At 49.0% G+C, this 18,247-nt stretch overlaps 1 protein-coding gene across 3 annotated transcripts in view; it reads left to right on the forward strand.

Moving 5' to 3' along the window:
- NCAM1 (neural cell adhesion molecule 1) overlaps positions 1-14,072 on the forward strand; it is a 248,995-nt gene extending 234,923 nt beyond the window's left edge. For 2 of the 3 annotated variants that reach the window (XM_067565563.1, XM_067565573.1), the window contains exons 19-21: positions 5,853-6,060; positions 6,772-6,888; positions 12,008-14,072. In XM_067565563.1, the coding sequence (XP_067421664.1) occupies positions 5,853-6,060; positions 6,772-6,888; positions 12,008-12,128 (446 nt within the window). In that variant the 3' untranslated portion in view covers positions 12,129-14,072. Of the gene's footprint in view, positions 1-5,852; positions 6,061-6,771; positions 6,889-8,818; positions 9,602-12,007 lie in introns of all 3 variants that reach the window. The other variant, XM_067565590.1, reaches the window with a different exon arrangement.
- The last annotated feature ends 4,175 nt before the right edge of the window (positions 14,073-18,247 follow it).

Raw genomic sequence — 18,247 nt, forward strand, 5'->3', positions numbered from 1 at the left:
TAACCTTTTCTTGGTTAAGCTGAAGAGCGTGTGCTCCTGGAGTCCATCACTGTAAGGCATTGTTCTAACCCACTAATCGTTGTAGCTCTTCTCTGAACCCTCTCCAATTCATCAACGTCGTCCTTGAATTGTTGACACCAGGACTGGACATAGTATTCCAGCCTTGGGTTCAACCCAGCCCCTCAGCTGTGAGCTCTTCGTAGGAAGAGCAGGGAAGCTTAGCCCCATGTCCCCACAGTGCTGTATTTATGTAGCTGCTGCTGCCGCCATACACAGTTTCTCATTTCTAGACAAATTACCAATGTGCAGGAAGTTTAACACACATGCACAGTTTGTCCTCCAGGAACTGGTGCAAGTGAAAGTCTGTTAACAATTGTAGCATCCGTGTATGAATTCTGAATGCAGTAGAGAAGGTGAATATATGACACCTTCTCTCCTTGCAAGCACCGAGGGTGAGGAATTTGTTTAATTATGCAGCTTGATGCATGCTGGTGGCTGGGCACAGATCTCTCTCATACAAACATTCTGCAGAGTATTTAATGGCCTGATATAAGCATCAGCATCTGGCTCTGAGAGCAGCTTTTAGACCAAGCTGAAGAGAGAGACCCATTTTGGTGGACCCCTGGCTGCACAGCGCCTGTCAGTGTTGCAAGAGGGATCAAGATTTCTCTGGGTATTCTGGAGATGAGCTATTCACTCATCCCCAAATAATGAAGGGGGGTACAAACTGCACACTCCATCTCTCAGGCCTATCATTGGTCCTTCCATATGTCAAAGCGAGGGTGCATTGGCCCAAAACCAGGTGTAGCGCATGCCTTGTGTGCTTGTACTGTAGATAGAGGATGTGAATCATCAGGGTTGTCCATCCAACGCCTTTCACCAGCAATAAGCAAACAAATAGGAAGCAACAGACTTGCATCCTGACCGTTTTTTTTAACCAAAAGGAAGTTGGAGAGTGTGCCAGTCTGCTCCAGCAGCTCCACATAACTGTCAGCTAGCAGCTCTGTCTGCTGCATGGACTAGCAGTGTTTGCCTGGGCCGAGTGCACAGACTGACCTTGGGGAAGCAGATTGTGTAGCTGTTGAAGTTGACGGGAGTATTAAACTGCTGCTCTCGGGTAGGTCTGATGAACCCTGGACCAGTGCCACATGCAGTGCTCGCTGCTCAGTGGCTCAGGAAGAATAATTCTGCATAAAACACGGAGAGCAAGTCACTTGTTTTAAAATGCACTGTGTGCACAGGCAGCAGCCACGACTCTGGGAGGAATCTCTCAGTTCTGGCTTTGTAAAGATAGCACTTGGTCCTGCTCACCTTGGCTGTGTGGAATTCAGCTCCCTGATGGAAGTCAGCTAGGCATCCATTCCATCCTGCTTCCAGCTGTCCCCAGAGCACTTCAGGAACAGAGGGGGAGCTAAATCCGGTACTTAAGGACGATGTCCAGTAGATTTCAGCCCCCATTGCTGCAGCATGTGAGCACCTCATAATCTGTTAATGTATTTATCCTCCCAACACCCCATGTGTTAGGGCACTGCTGTCAGCCCTATTTTACAGGAGAAGGACTGAGGCCCAGAGAGGCTAAGTAACTTGGTTAAGGTCACACAAGGACGTCTGAACCCAGGTCTCTGCCTAACACCTTAGCCACTGGACCATGCCTCCTCTCTGTACACCAGCTCACCGTGGGATTTAGACATGCTAATTGCCCCAGACACTGTGCTGCAGTCGTTGCTTTATAATGAGCAAGAAATGCCCTCTGGCTATGGCAGGAGTCAAGGGCTATGGATAAGACACAGGGTGATGGGGTTAGCGGATAAGAAGGAGAGGGCTCGGGGTGCTGGTCAGTCTATGGCAGCATGGTATGGCTTCCAGGAATAAAACCAGCCAGTCCCACGTATCCCCATGAACCTGCACCCCTGAATTATTCAGCCCCTCCTGTCTCCTGTTGTTAGGGGTCACATTAAGCTGCAGATGACGAAGCCAAATTGCCAGAGCACAAGAATGCCCCAGCGGCTTCCTGCCTGGGGCAGTGTCTGGCAAAGCAAGAGCTGCAGGACATCCGTTTCCGAGAACTCTGGGCCTCCCCCATAATAGGCAGGTGGAGTAGGGGGAGGAACAGCCACGTAGGAAATGTTTGTGACGGGGAAGTCAGAATAATGGTTAGAGGTTGCGGGGGGAGGGGTTGGCACTGTGCCATCCTATGGCCGGGGGGGGAGCGCCAATCTGCCAGCCTTTACATGCAGCGCAATGCGGCCAAATACCCTCTCAGGAGACTCCTTGGATTAGGATGTCTGTGCATCCATGCCAGATTGCTGTCTACATTTCCCATGTCAGCAGAGCAAACAGGAGGAAACACGCCCACCCCCACTCCTGTGCCTGGGACCCTCTTAGCTGAGCTGTCTCTGAGCTAGAGGGGGGTATTGCCCCCAGTCTCCCCACATTGGGTCATTTCAAGTCTTTGCTCTGCACTGCTGCCGTCTCCTGTCAGAGGAGAGGGATACAAGCAGAACGAATTTACTGTGGAAAGCGGATACACCCTAAAATCCATCTCCCCCTGCCTGAGGACAAGACAGGCCAAGATTTATCCCTGCGGGAGTTTGTGTCACATGCATGTACCGTGCAGCCTTCAGGCTAATTGGACGCTAGCCCACTTAGAGAGGTGCAATGCAGGGAGCAGACAAGTACCGACTGAATGCATCCAGCCCTGGGCAGTAAGATCTAAACAGGCCATAGGGTATCAGGTGCTGGACTGTATCATGGTGGGATACAGTAGCAGCTCTGGGTGTCATGTGGGTCAGATCTGTTTGGTCTTTGTAGGCCATGTGCTCTTGGATCTTGCTGCTGCTGGGGCCTTCACTTCCTCGGGGCAGGAGCTCAGGATCAGGGACCAAGGGGGCACTGACCTAACTTGACAGGATGCAGTAAAATCCTCTCAAAGGTTTATTAGTGGGACCTCATTCCATTTAGGAAGATGTAGAATTTGTGCCGTCAGCCAGACCCATTCAGACTGCCTGCCTCTCTGCATGCAGCACCAGGGGTTTTAACTAGGTGCATAGGAGTCACCAGATCGGAAGAGGCCATCTAGTGTGGTGTCCTGGCTGTACTGGTGGGCCCCCCCAACCCGAGCCTGAGGTGTTGGTTACCAGTGTCATGGTGGGCTGTGGGCTCGAGAAGGGGACTCCTGCATGGACCACTCCGTGGTCTAGCCACCACCCAAGTGAAACTAACACTGGTGGCAGGATCGACACCGCTTCGTCTCTACAATCCCCAGTGGGGCGGTAAACTGGAGCCAGCCAGGCCTGGAGGGGTCTGAGATGTAGCCTGCCGTACTGAGCTACCTGAGTGCAGGCTGCCAGGTGTCCCAACAATCTTAGACAGCTTCTGACGGTGACCTTAGGGTAGCGATTCCACTCCTCTGTGATAGAGAGAATGGTGTGAAAACGAGTCTCTGGCAGGAAGGCTCTGGACTTGTGTGAATCCAAAACTGCCCCTGTGAACTCCATCCGTTGTGCGGGGCTGAGGGCAGACTTGTGTGTGTTGACCAAGATGCCCAGATGGATGAATGACCCCCATCATTTTCCTTGGGAGACTTTCCCATGTCTCTCTGTCAGGCAGTCTTCCCTGATATTTTAGTCCAAACTTTCCCTTTCTTAATTTGATCTATTAACTCCACAGTATTCCTGAACAATTCCATCCTGAACAATTCTTCCCCCTGGCTTTCCCCTATGACTGGATGGAGTGTTAAAGGGTCATTTCACCTTGAGTTAGTCCCTTGAAATATGTGTTAACGATTTATGCTAAACAATCTGTTCATATCTTGTATTTAGCAGTGACGCTTTAAGTTAAGGCTTGTCTACACTTACAGCGGCACATCTGTATCGGTACAGCTGTGCTGCTGTAAGAGCACTTGTGTGTATCCGTGTTATGTCGGTGGGAGAGCCTGTCCTGCCGACATGGTGCTGTCCACACAAGGGCTGATGCTGGCAAAACTTATATTGTGCAGGAGGGTGTTTTTTCAACCCATGAGCAACAAAAGTTTTGCTGGCATAAGTTTAGTGTAGACAAGGCCTTAGTTTCATCAACAAAAATTGGTCCAATAAAAGATATTGCCTCACCCACCTTGTCTTTCTTTATCATAAACCCCTCAAAGCCAAGAGATACAGATTTAACCCTTTGAGGGCCCAGGCCTTTGAAGGCAGAGGAAGAGCTCCCCCTGAGTTCAATGTGCTTTAGATTAAACCATTGGTCAGTCAGTCCCTACTGTCCCTAGGGATTTTTTATTTTTTCCCACCAGTTCTGTCACACTGCTAGAGAAGCTCTCAAGACCAAGTGGCCAATCCCAGGCAGGGCCAGGCACTGAGAATTCCCAGGTGCTTTCTGCAGTCAGAAGTGAGGCAGATGATGTGGCCAGAGCATTTACACTGTAGTGGTTGGACTCTGCTTTCTTTTATACATATGCCGTAGCTTTACAGGCTCTATATAGGTGGACACTGGTGCAAGTGGACGTGTGTGTAGGTGCCTGGATCCAGGTGCATGTGCATAGGCATAGACCGCTTGTCCGCACAGGAGATTTCTCTGGTACGTGACTAATCATGGCCTTGCAAAACCACTAATGTTTTTTATTAGAACAAATCTGACACTCTTGATTATGAGCAACAGATGCCAAGCAGAACCAAGAGTTCTCTGCCCATCCTCATATACACACATCTCCCTACTCTCAGGGCAGAGCAGGTGCTAACCCCAGTGGCCACCAAGTAGCTAATGAAGTCTCAGAGCTTGGCCCTCATAACTCCCTGCCCCCATATGCTCCCCTCCCCTCTTCTTCCCAAAAGTCCCAGAGCGCTTTGTTGCTCTTGTGCCCCAAACAGTCTCCAGGTGTTCGCATGGGTGGAGGCCATTCTCATGCGGACTTTAGTCGCTGAGACTAAACGTGCCCAGCCCCCTGACCCTTAGAGTAGAGCACGGCCGTGGGAGGGCAGCACTGTGAAAAAGGTCTAGCTCCTCCCACAGTTTCCAGCACAACGCGGAGCCCCAGCTCTGCCCAGCCGCCTCAGCTGGGCCCCTCACTCCTGGGAAGTGTTAATTCACCTTCCCCCAGCTGCTTCCCATCAGCCTCATCCATGCTTGAAAGAATGGGCTGCAGGTGGCAGGACTCCCAAGGACACTTTGTGGGGAGGGGAGAGGGGGGGTCCGCCTGGGACCAGGGGAACATGCAAGGGCAATGAGTGCAATGTGGCGACAAGCCCCTGGGTAATATCCCTCCTGGGCCAATCAGTGCATTCTGTGCCCTGTGCATTCTCCCCGGTGAAGGACAAACTAGTGCTGAGACCCTGCAGTCTCTGCCACATGGCCTTCTGACACAGCCACTCTCCGGAGCCCGGGCTTCATGTCCCTGCCTGGTGCCCTTTATGCAGCGCTGGCAATGTCAAGCTCATGTTGTGTTTCCAAGCAGCCCAGACCAGGCTTTGCCCTGGGGAAACCCCCCACTCCCTTTGGAGAACACTCAGAAATGGGAGACATGGACAGAGACCTTTTAGGTCCTTCCTGGTCCATCCCACGCCCCTGAGGCCTGGGCAGGATAGTTCCTATAATCTATTATCCAGCCCTATCTGGTCCTTCCTTGATGGGAGCCAGAGCAGCCTATTCCCAGGATAAGGTGCCCCCGATAACCAAGTTCTCCTAGAAAGGGTGGGGCGAGATCCTCCTATGGTGTCCCACTCCCAGAGCTCTGCTCATACCATTGGAAAGTTTTGCGGGGGCCAAAACGCCACCGTAGCTGTTCCCTGTTGCAGTTCCAGGACCCAGACTGCCTTCACTTAACTGCATCTCCTTCTCCCCTTTTCCTTTGGTCTCTAAAGCCAGCAGCAGCCCCACAGCAGGCTTGGGGACCGCCGCCATCGTGGGCATCCTTATTGTCATCTTTGTGCTGCTCCTGGTGGCCGTGGACATCACCTGCTACTTCCTGAACAAGTGCGGCCTGCTTATGTGCATCGCTGTCAATCTGTGTGGCAAGTCCGGGCCCGGAGCCAAGGGCAAAGACATGGAGGAGGGCAAAGCTGCCTTCTCGTGAGTAACATCTCCGCTCGCCTCTGCTCTGTCCTTCCATCGGCCATGATCTCCCTGGAACTGCCCCGTGATACAGCACCTCTGGTCTCAGGGGCCAAGCGGCAACTGGGCTAGGGGCCCGCACACGCTAGCAGTGCATTGAGGCTGCTGCCCTCCCTCCAGGAGGTTCCTGCCTCCCCACATCTCTGTGTAGTCTCCCTATTCTAGTCACAGAGAAGAGGCTGCTTTTCCAGGGAAGCAGCACTCAGCTGGCTCCAGCTGTGCAGCTCCGTTACTGCAGGGAGGGGATTTAGTGGGGGCCACTCTTGCTCTGCTGTTTCTTCGAGAGGTGGTTTCTTCTGACCCTGATTTTGCCCCATCCTCCTCCAAAGCCAGCATCAGGCTGACACAGAATCCAGCAAGGAGGATCTCTTGCCAAAACAGATCAGCTGGAGGTGGTCCTGTATCCAGGTGCCACGTCCTTGTCCTTGTTAGGGAGCAGAGGGCACTCTCTCTGCAGCATCCGGGGTGGCTCTGGGGGTGAGCTACTCGCTGATGCTAGGCGCTGCGACGGTCCTTGTCTTGGGTTTGGGAAGAGGGCATGTGCTGGGACTGAGAACCAAGCCACTTTCCAGGCCAGCCCCACCCTTGGCGGTTGCTTCTGGCAGTATGGCACCCTCGGCACTTGGTGGGGCTGGGAACCACTCACCCAAGTTTGCAATCTCCTTACAGGAAAGACGAGTCGAAGGAGCCCATCGTGGAGGTGCGGACAGAGGAGGAGCGGACCCCTAACCACGACGGGGGGAAACACACAGAGCCCAACGAGACTACTCCGCTGACGGAGCCAGAGTATGTTGAAATTAAGATTTTCTAGCGCACGGTGAGGGCAGCCCCCTGGGCCACCGAAACCTCTGACCTCTCGTGTAGGTAATCCAGGGAAGAGAAGGAGAACGGTAAAGGTTCTGACAAAGCTTCCTTCCCTAGAAATGCCCTCGGTGCCAGGGGCTTTCCACGTTGTAGCACAGTCACCCAGCCCTGCTCATTGCAAGGGCTCGGGGGCAAATGCCCCAAATCACACGGCGTCTGAGCGGAGTGATGGTGTGCTGATGATACCGCATCGATGCCCACGTTGGGCCGAGAGAGGACTTGGGCGTTGCCCACAGGCCTTGTGTGCACTAGAGAAATGAACCATTTGGGCACAAGCCATGGTTCGGTGCATCCACACTGGCCAGGATGAACTGGATTTGCCCAGTATCCAGTTGAGCACTGTTCTAAACTGTTGTACTTGCAATGCCCTCTGGGCACCTACTCCATAATTCCCACTTCAGCTCCCGGAAGCAGTGCATGCTGGGAGATTTCAGTGGGCGGAGTATTTGATCTGTGTTTGCTTGTTTCAGTCCACACTGGCACTAAACTGGCTGGGAGTGAACCAGTTTATCCTCAAGCGTTGATGAAGCTTGAGATTATCCTCAAGCTGCTGGAAGATGGCCCATTCTAACTGGGCATTAGACCACTAAGGGCATCTCTGCGTGTGGATGCAAACACTTACAGACACTCCTGGGCTCTATAGAACGGGACATAGATGTCATCTGAGCTTTCCAAGAAGGAATAATTCCTTTGTCCAGTTCATTTTTGGCTCTGGTTTGGGGTTGACACAGCAGGTTTCCTGTTTTCTCCGTTGGGCTGTCAGTCATTGGGTCTTTAGGTTTCCCCATCCGTAGTGCTGCACTCTTCCCTGCTGGGCTGAGCAGTGAGAAGAACTGGTGCTATGGCTTTGCTGACAAACTGGGTGTCTGGGCATGGTCGGGAGAGGAGCAGGAGCCATGTTTATGCAACAGCATTGGACTATGAACGTGCTGGTGCTGTTGAGTGTGTCGTGCTTTCCTTGGCTTGTTTGATTGAACTTTTAATGACGTTGTTAACCTTTATGGAGGTTGCCCCCAGTTAATAAGCCAGCAGTGGTGGTGTCGAAAGCGCTGGCTTCTCATGTACTAAACGGTTGCCTTTCCAGCAGCGTCCTCCCCTCCCTTGTCTCCTCATTAAAGCTGCCGACTTCAGAAAGGCTCCCGTCCATAAAGCTGTCTAGGCTCCATCATGGCTGCCAAAGTGCAGTTCATGCTGTCACCAATCATCCTGAAGTAACGCTGACACTAGCTGGAACCAAACTAAAGGCTGACTTGTTCAAAAGCGAGAAAAGTGCTGGCTCAAAGTTTCATGTGTGCGTGGGACTCCTATTCGCTGAGGCTTGATGAAAGTAAGAGGTACATAGACACCTGGGGAGGGCTAAGGCAGGAGACATGGATCCAGGGCCGGTACCAGAAACATTGGTGAGGCCGAGGTGCAGTCCTGGCTCCCAAGATTGGGGTCCCAGGAGCAGGAGGAAGACGAGTCCATTGGGGTGTTCAGGAGGAGGCTGAAGAGAAAGGATAGGTTAGGGGAGGGGAGTCTCTCTGCAGGACGTGGGTTTGAGTGACGTTTGGGTTCAGACTCGATGCACAAAACACCACGTGAGCAAACTACTCCTGAAATGCCGTGTACTCTCTGCTCTGCCTCTTTCTTTTTGCTCTTTGCTCTCCCCAGTTGGTGCCTGTTACCAATTGCACATCTGGCCTCAGAAGGGTTCCTCCTCTCTTGCTTCTATGTCCTCTGTGTGCATTATAACTGCATGCCACGCTGCTGCTGCGCCCTGTCATGTGCCCTCCTGCACTTCCGCTCATTTCCCCCCTATCATTTATGGGCTTCATTGTCTATTTCTCTTCTACTCCTGTCCTCCTCGCAGGCATCCAGCTGACACCACAGCTACCGTTGAGGACATGCTGCCTTCCGTAACCACGGTCACCACTAACTCTGACACTATCACCGAAACCTTTGCCACTGCTCAGAACAGCCCGACCAGCGAGACCACCACACTGACTTCCAGTATTGCCCTGCCAGCCACAGCTATCCCCGACTCAAACTCCGTGCCGCCCAGCCAGGCCACTCCGGCCAAAGGGGCAGCCACTTCAGCGTCCTCGCCGCTGTCCTCCTTGGCCCCCAAAGTTGCCCCCCTTGTTGACCTCAGCGACACCCCAACTTCTACTCCGGCCACTAGTAATTTGTCTTCGAGTGTCCTGGCCAACCAAGGGGCGGTGCTCAGCCCCAGCACTGCCGCCAACATGTCTGAGGCCTCCAAGGCTCCAGCTGGTAGCAAGCCGTCCGCCCCAGCCCCGGCAAACCCCACTAGCCCTCCAGCTTCTTCAGAGCCCAAGCAGGAGGGGTCAAGCACCAAAAGCCCAGAAAAGGAAGCTGTACAGGCCAGCGCCGTGAAGAGCCCAACAGAAACAGCCAAGAACCCAACTAACCTGAAGAGCGAGGCTGCCTCAGGCAGCACCACAATCCCCTCCCAGAACGAGGACTTTAAAATGGACGAAGGGACCTTCAAGACCCCAGACATTGACCTTGCAAAGGATGTTTTTGCCGCTCTTGGCTCTGCTGCTTCTGCCAGTGTGGCTAGCGGGCAAGCTCGCGAGCTTGCTTCTTCCACTGCAGACAGCTCTGTGCCGCTGGCACCGGCAAAGACCGAGTATGGCTGCCTTTAATCTCCTGTTGGTTGTGTGCTGTGTTTCTTGTGCATTAGTGCTGTGCTGTGTTCTCGTTGGATGTTCTCTTCACTAACCTCATTGTTTCTCTAGCAAACTAACTCACCTGTTAATCACTCAGCACGGCCTGGGTCTTGGGATGGAAGGTGAAAGGAGGAGGGGCCCCTGGGTGCAGTGTAGACTGGGGCCTGGTCCATAGGGAAAGATGAAGCCGGGTGATTAATGTGTTACGGTTTAGACTTCCCCGTAGCGCCGTCCTGTTCTTGATTCTGCTGGGAAAGGGCTCAGAATCGCCTCCTTGCGGCAAAAAGAGGCCTGATTGTGAGAAACTCTGAGCTCCTGTAGTTCACTGGCGACAACAAACCAAACTCAGCTTCACCAGTGTAAATCCAGAGCAGCTCAACTGGAGTCACCCCAGATTTACTTCATTGCAAGGCAAGCCAGAACCTGGCCCAAAGGGGAGCGGTGGGTGCTCAGTGCTTCTCAGGATCAAGCCCTATATTAGCCGGTTCCCTGTGAAGAGAGGTCTGGGGCAAGCCTGCCTGTGGGACCAGCACAGCCATTTGGGGCTGGCCCATTTGGCCTTGTCTCATCCAGGTGAACCAGTGATGAATTTACCTGCATCCAGCCTCCCCTCATCTCCCCCTTTCACAAGTGATTGAGAGAGGCCCTGAGCCTGTAGGCATGAAGGGACACAGGCTTCTGAGCTCAGCCTCTTTCCATGTGGACCAGATCCACAGAACAGAGAGAGAGTCCCTGGCCTGAAGAACTTGCAGCCGAAGTGCTAGGAGGTGATGGACAGCGTGTGCTGCTTGGATTAAAATGCAAGAAGAGGCAGAGAGTCTTTCCAGGCCTGCCCTCTGCCCACTTCACACAAGTCCCAGAATCCAAGGCAGAAACTCTGTAATGTGTATCTTTGGCATACGGGGATTCTTTTAACTTGGCTAGTCGGCCCCTGGCCAGCCGGGCTATGTCAGGAGAACCCCTGGGGAACGTCACGGCCTGCATCCTAGACTCAGGGAGGAAATCTCCACCCTTCAAATACGCCCATGCCCGTCCAGCCACATCAGTGACAAGTACCCGGCTGGTCCACAGCTCGAGCTGGTGAAGCAGCGGTGGCAAAGGGAACCCAGGAAGCTTTCTGGCCAGTGTGCACCACGCTGCCTGGCGGGAGCAACGGATGGAGACTGCTTCCATCTGTGGATACCTGGTTGCCAGTCCTGCTCAGCTCAGCATGCAATGAGCGTTGCAGCCTCTACTGGTGGGAATAGTGTGTTGTGTCCTCTCCCCTCACGAGCACGCTGTCCCTGTTTCCCGAGGGGGGAGGGAAGAAGAGTATGCATTGGCTTTGTTGGACTTTAGACCCACGTTTGATAAATCCATCCCAGGTCACAATTTTCAGCGTGGTATGTGCTAACTAATTGCAAACGGGAAGGATCTGAGGCTCCCAAGGAAGCTGAGGTAGATGTCGCTCAAATCCAGAAATCCCCCACTGCTTAAGCTTGTGTCACAAAGCTAGGGCCAGATCCTCGGTCTCTATTGACATTAGCTTGCACTGCTGGAGAAGGGCAGGCACCTCACCGTTGCTGTACAGGGGCAGGTGAGGGCTCAGGGATGGCTGAGGGTGAAGTTGGAGTACATGCATTATACCAGCACCCGCCTCCCCCCAGCAGAAGAGCCCATAGGGGACCAGTGTAGATGGTGTAAATTAGAATCGCCCTGTGGCTTCTCCAACTTAGTTTGGACCTCTGGCTGGCCCCAGGAGGTTGCACTTGGGGCAGCTGAGAATTGCAGCCCCAGTTTTTGAGGTTGTCAGTCTCAGATCTGGGAGAATAAATCCCATCCCATTTTCTCTCTGCCTGTGTATCGTGGTGTTCTTGGATTTAATCTCGGAATGCTTCCTCCAAGGAGAAAGGCCCCACTATTAAAAATTCAACCCGTTTCGATTGGAAACTTGTCACATGGTATTGTTTCTGTCCTTTGATTGGACGTGGCAATTTGTAGACGCATGTTGCTATTGCAGACGCACACGGTTGCTGCTTTGCTCTCTGTGAATGCTCTCCCTGGCGTTTGCTTCAAAAGAGCATTTCCTGCAAATGCTGCCGGCAGCAACTTCGTTCCACGAAGCATTCATGGAAAGCGAACCCAAAAGGTGGAGGGAGGGGTGGGAGGAAACCCAAGCAAATATGTTTCCAAATCTCAAGGTCTTTTGCAAAGTTCCCCCAGCTCTAGCCATACTGATGTAGAAGGGGGTAAAGCTTTGTATGGAACATCTGGGAGCCAGTCCAGAAGTGTATCTTTCCCTTGATGCTAGCATGTGTAGCTAAAAAAGTAAATAACCACCTGATGGTCTCTCTCTAAACGGTGCTTTTTTGGTGACTTTTCCACAGGAAAACCCCTGTAGAAGAGAAATCTGAGGTGCAAGCGACGGAACCTAAGACACCTCCAGCAGAAGTCAAGACGGTCCCCAATGAAGCCACACAGACAAATGAAAATGAGAGCAAAGCATGATCAGCAACAGGAAAGGAAAAAAACGACAGAACAACTTCACCTGAGCATTTAAAACACACCATGCCACACATCTCATTCCTCTAGTGTCTTTTGCCTTTAAAAGAAAAACAGACAAAATGAAAAATGCATAAATGGGGATCTCTTTTTTTTTTTTTCTTTGTAGGTTTGTAGAAAGGTCGTATTTGTTGTGCACTTGCTTTTAAGGAAAACTAAAATACGTTTAAAAAAAAAAAGGTTGGTCCCACAACCAGATGAGGGCTCAATGAACCCTACATATATTCAAACAAACAAGGTTACAAAAATCAATTTCAAAATGGTTAGGAAGTTCAAAACCAACTAGATTTAGGGCCTGGGGGGTGAATTAACCCTGACTTTTCTTTGGTTAGCCTAACAGAGTCAACAGATGTACCATCAGGTACAGCCAGTACTGAATGAATAAAGTCCACAATTTATTTTTATACTTTTCAGTCGAGTTTGAAATATATAAAGCCTCGTAAATAAGTTAACATTTCTGTTCACTTTATATATGTTCAGTAGGCAAAGTGTCTCTCGCCCTTTGTGACTGAATCCAATCTCCTGCTTAGACAGTTATTTGGGGGTTTATTATTATTATTATTTTTAGAAGGAATGCCAAAATTGCAGCTTTGGGATATATTTCAATTTGCAGTATTCAGACTTCAGACTTTTTTTTAAATTTTATTTTAAATCTTTTTGCCAACTTTTGTTTTTTTTTTTCCAGTGTTTACAATCGACAAATGGTTTTTTTTACTTTTGCTGTGTTTAAATGTACGTGTAAAATAGCTGCCTTTTTTTAAGCAAAAACAGTCTATAGATATTAGATTTGCTAGCATGCTTGCTTTGCAAAGGGAGACATTTTAAAATATGGATGTTTACAATAGTTGTTTCCCCTTTATCTTTTTTAATTATTATTATTATTATTTCTTACTGGCGTAAGAAGATAAGTAACGCTGTTCGTTTTACTTTTGGTGGGTGGACCACTCGTCACCAGCCAAGGCCCATGTCTAGCAATACATGTAAGTGTATTAACTTTAAACGTGGGCCTCGTCAATGGGAATACTTGTATGCTTAAACTTAAGCATCCACTTAAATCCTTTGCTGGACCAGGGACCAACTGCATAAGAGAAATGTGTTCTCTGCTTTTCTTAGACATTCTCCCCTGTCCCTTCCAGGAACCCTCCCTCAGCTCTGAGAAGCAGAAGGTAGATTGTACAGTTAGGGCTGGTCTAGTCTCGGTGAACAGATGTTTGAATAAACCAATTCCCCCTTTTTAGAAAAAAAGTAAATAAATATTATTTTCTTTTAACCTAAGATTTAAAAGGAAAAAGCTTGTGCACTTCGGGAAACTAGTATCTTCTTTTGGGGAGTGGAAACACTAAAAAGTCCTTTCATTCACTAGGGGTGAAATTCACCAACACAAAGTGTATGCACCACATTTATGGTCTGATCCTGTAAAGTTTTAACTGCCTGATTTGATGCTCATTGAATAGTCCACGTGTGCTTTGCAGGATTGGGGCCTTAAAGACCTTATCTGAAGCCCCTTGATGTTGACAGAAAAACTCCCGTTGACTTCATTGGCCTTTGGAACATATCTGTAGTCCTCGAAATGAGAGTGATGTGGTGCATAAGCTTACAGTGGCATCAGTTACAACTGCTTTTTGGGATCCTAGAAAAACTGCAAATTCTGGATGAGAAAAAGAGCGAATGTGGGGTGGGACGGGAGGAAGGGTGGTTGGGAGAAAACCAGCCCTTTGTATAGAAATTTTCCCCCTTTTTGTTTTTTATTTTTTTATTTTTTTGTTTTGTTTTCCATTCTACTTTAGATCTGCAAGCTTGTGCACTGTGGGCGCGTGAGTATTTTAGTGTGAAACGTGGTTTTTGTCATAGTATTGAAATAATTAAAATAAAAAAAAAAAGTCAAACATAGTTTGGATGTGGAAGGTGTAGCTGATAGTTCAGATAAAAAAAAATTATTCAGGAAAATAAAGAGAATAATTCTTACCAGGAACAGAAGCCTTTAAACGAGAAACAAACAAACAAGCAAACCTGACTAGAGCATACATTGCTTTGTGCTATGGTACTGAACAAATGAAAGAAGATTTTGGGTGGGGCGACTGCAGTTTGGCTCAGCGACATTGAACCACTCTTGTCAGTGTACTCTCACAATGATGCAGTCTTTAACAGTGGCATCGCTAGATTATAATTTCAAACTGTGAAAAATAATGGTCTTGTCCTTTGCTAAATGGGGGTTTTTTGCAATTTTTTTTCTCAGCTCCTAGGGATGGAAATGGAGGCTAACTGTGTGTGTGTGTATATGTGTGTGTATACATGCATACTCACACAGCGCCCATCCTTAACATGCCACTAATATGGATAGATGTTTGATTAAACATCCTGGGCCAAATCTAAGCCTGGCTTTCCCCGTTGGAGAAGCATAGTTGTAACTAGGGAGAAGACTTGGCCCATGGTCCCTAAGAAAACGTTTTTTTAAAGAGATGAATTGATCAAATGTGGCGTGAAAGGCCACCTTGGCTTCTAGGGAGGAAGAGTCCACACAGCCATGGGGGAATCTATGGGTTGGAAGAGAGAGTGTGTACCTCAGTTCATAACGATCACCAAGAGAAGCTGTTCATCGTTTGTGTGAAGTTGTTGATGGCTTTGACTTGCTTTGCCAACTATATTCTATACCTCATAAGTTATTACCCCTGGAGAGCTGAGCAGCTGTTATGAGGCAAATACTGCACAATCCTAGTGACTAGATACACATCCACTGACACTGGTCAGTCTGTTGGACAAGTACTTGGACTTGTGACATGGACACCTAAAATGACATTGGTCTCAGATGGGAAACCTATTCAGAGTCTGATTCAAAACCCACCCAAGTCAACCAGAAAGACTCCTGTTGACTTCAGTGGGTTTTGACTTGAGACTTGCAAAGTGGGCATCGTTTCTAGCTTTCAGCAAATGCCGTGGTTACTGGACTAGTGGTCATATCCATTCTACCCCTTTCCAAGACTGGTCTGAGATTTCTCAACATTCAGCACTTAGGTGTCAACTCTTGGAAGCATTTTTATACTTCTCCATAGCCAGGGAATGTCATTTTAATTTAGAAATATTCCACTTTTCTGAACTAAAATAGATTCGTCTTCATTATCTTTTTTTAAAATCTTTGAAGAGGGACCAACCTGGAACCGTTTACATTGTATATATTTATATATGTATCACTGCCTTACATATATATCTATATAGCCACCGAGACTGATCAGCTTTTGGTAGTGGAGTCATTGCGTTTCATGTTGCATCGTACATACAAAACCAAGACAATAACTCATCCAATTGTTCAGCGTTTAGACTGGAGTTTTATTTTCCCTCTTTTATATGGAGCCTTCGGACCCCCAGGTTTTCGCACTAGGCTGTTTTGATAGTGGTTCTCAGACCCTCCATTGACATCCCTACCCAGCATTCCCTACTTTTGGGGGCCTTCTATCTTGTTATAAAAAAAACAAAAAACTTTTTACCAAGTGAAACATTGATACCACCTTTATTTCCATTCTCACCAGTGTAAATATTGATACTAACGGAGAATTTTGACTTCGCATTCTGTCAGAATACTTGTGTTCAAATAAAAATTACAAAAAAAAAAAAAGCCCACTTCTGAAGTCTAACCTTCTTGTTATCTGCTGTGTCGTGTATCCGAACATAGGCCCACAAGACCCTTTCTGGTGCTTAATATTTCATCCTTTAAGGGGTTCAGGCCCCAACCTCGGTTGTTACTAGCACAGTGGTGACAATAGAGACTGTCAGTTTTTGTTAAAAGAGACTGAGTAGTCTGGAGTGCAGAGTGGAGTGCAGACTGTGAAGAAATGGGAACTGCTTTAGCAGGGAAGGATTTGGATCTGTTCCATGAGAGGTGACTCCTGAGGGATGGACTCTCCCAAAACCAGCTGTTCTTCCCATTCCTCACCTTTGCAGGAGGCTCTTCTTCCACCTCAGAGGCCCCCTGGGAAAACACTCAAACTCAAGCCACAAAGGAGAATATTTTTAATGTTTGTTCTTTCTTTTTTTCAGCCCCAAACTCTGTCCCCAAGATACTTAACATGGAAATGCTCGTTACAGGCCAGCATTTCCCCATGTGAATCCAGGAGATCTGGATTTGGGGTGAGCTGGAAAGGTTGTGAGCCAGTTCATCGACTGTGCACATACCTGTGTATGTGTTTTGTTTTTACAGCATCCTGAGTCATATTTCCCAGGTTACGTCTGTTTATGATGGATGATGGAGAATGCAGCCCTGTCATGCAGAATTCTCCAATTTGCTTTCCTATGGGTAAAGTTAACTCTCCTCTTCTACATCTCGTTTCTCGGACCAGCTCCAAGGAACAGTAGCTGGGGGTCCTTTGCTGACAGAGTGTTTGCTGAGGAAATCACACCATAATTTAGCTTGCGAAAAGTGCTTCATCTAATGCACTAGATGATGCTAACTACACGTAATTCAATCCCAAATTTTGATCTCCGGAGACATGGGGGGAAGAGGGATTAGAACTCTGATTTGTATCAGAATCTGGGAGCACAAATTGTTCCCCAAGAGGAATACGATAGCTGAGAGGCTGATCTGACTGCTTATTAACGCATGAGAGCATCCCTTTCTCTTGCTCCCTTTGCTTCCTTGAGGTTTGCTTTGCTCTTTCACACTGCAGCCTGCATGGAGTCCATTACCCTACAGATAGCATAGGCGCTTATTTTGGTGCCGATGTTTTGACTGGTTCCACATTCGCTGCAGCTGAGGCTGCTGAATTACGTTCCCAGTGATGGCCCAGAGGAAAATAATCCCTCACAGCCCCAGCCAGACTCAGCGATGGAGGCAGCTTTTGAAATGTCACCTTCCCGGGCTCTGAGCACTTGGTACATTTGGATTGCATCCCAGCCTGCAGCAACGTTTACTTCTTTCACTGTTTGTTTGGATTTAATATTGAAATAAAGCAGTGTGAGAAAAACATACAACGAAGCCACAGGTCAGGATTTTAACAATGGAGACCTGAAAGGCCATATTCAGGCACCTGAATCAGTGGGCAGATTTTCAAAAGTTCCAAGTACCCAGCAGTTCCTGCTGGATGGAGTTTTCGAAGGCACCTCTATGGCTGAGGCACATAAGTCTCCTGGATTTGGAACGTGTGCTCCTAACTCACCGCGGGGCTTTTGAAAATCCCACATTGGTGTTCGTGGGAGCCTATCATGTTCTGGCCATCTGGAAATCAGGGCACTTCATGTAAGTGCCTAAAGCTGGAGTTAGGAGGCCTGGCTTTTAATCTCAGAGTGAGTCTTAAGAATCTGCTTTCCATCTGTGGAAAACCATTTCTCCCCCCCACCCCCGTCCCAGCTCAGTGTGGGAGACGTTGTGCTGAAGCAACTCCTATTAACATTTCACCAGCTATTGCCACTCTGAGGAGCTTCTCTTCCTGAGTCTTAAACTACAGCATGAGTTCCAGCTAACCCCAGGGTTACGAGGGAAATAACCTGACAGGCATGAATGCGTCTTCCGTAGGAACTGTGGTGAGTCCAGTGTTCAAAGACAAGCCATGACACAGTAATTTGCCCATACGATGCCAACCTAGATGTGACCAGTGCTCTGATCTGTTGTGCCACTTCACAATGATGGCAAAAAGGGGCCTGGTGCAGTTATTGAACGAGGTACAGTGGGTTTTTGTTAAGGAAAAGCTCCCTATTATGTAAGCAACATCATGCTGGCAGCAACACAGCATCAGAATGCAGAAATGTCGGAGGAAATTACACTGAAGTATCTTGTGGAGCGTAATAAATCAGGCGGTCAAACACTTTAAAGGTATGGAGGTTGCTTTTAGGTTGTGTAATCCTAGATCTCATTGGATGACTGCAGCTGTGTCACAATGGATTTTTCATTCAAATATGCCTCCTACTCCGTTCCAGCTCCTGTGTATTCACCCGCGTCCACTTGCAGTCAAGAATGAGAGCATTACATTGGATGACTGGGTCTATTGTTCCCCTTCCCACACCAAGAATGTGTGGGAACAATTTCACTCTAGTATCAGGGAGCCAGCTCTTTGTTGTTGCTCCAAAATCATGGCCCA

The sequence above is a fragment of the Emydura macquarii genome, unplaced genomic scaffold, assembly GCF_026122565.2.
Source record: "Emydura macquarii macquarii isolate MOO-44397 ecotype Brisbane River unplaced genomic scaffold, CSIRO-AGI_Emac_v2 contig_312, whole genome shotgun sequence".
Lineage (NCBI taxonomy): Eukaryota > Metazoa > Chordata > Testudines > Chelidae > Emydura > Emydura macquarii.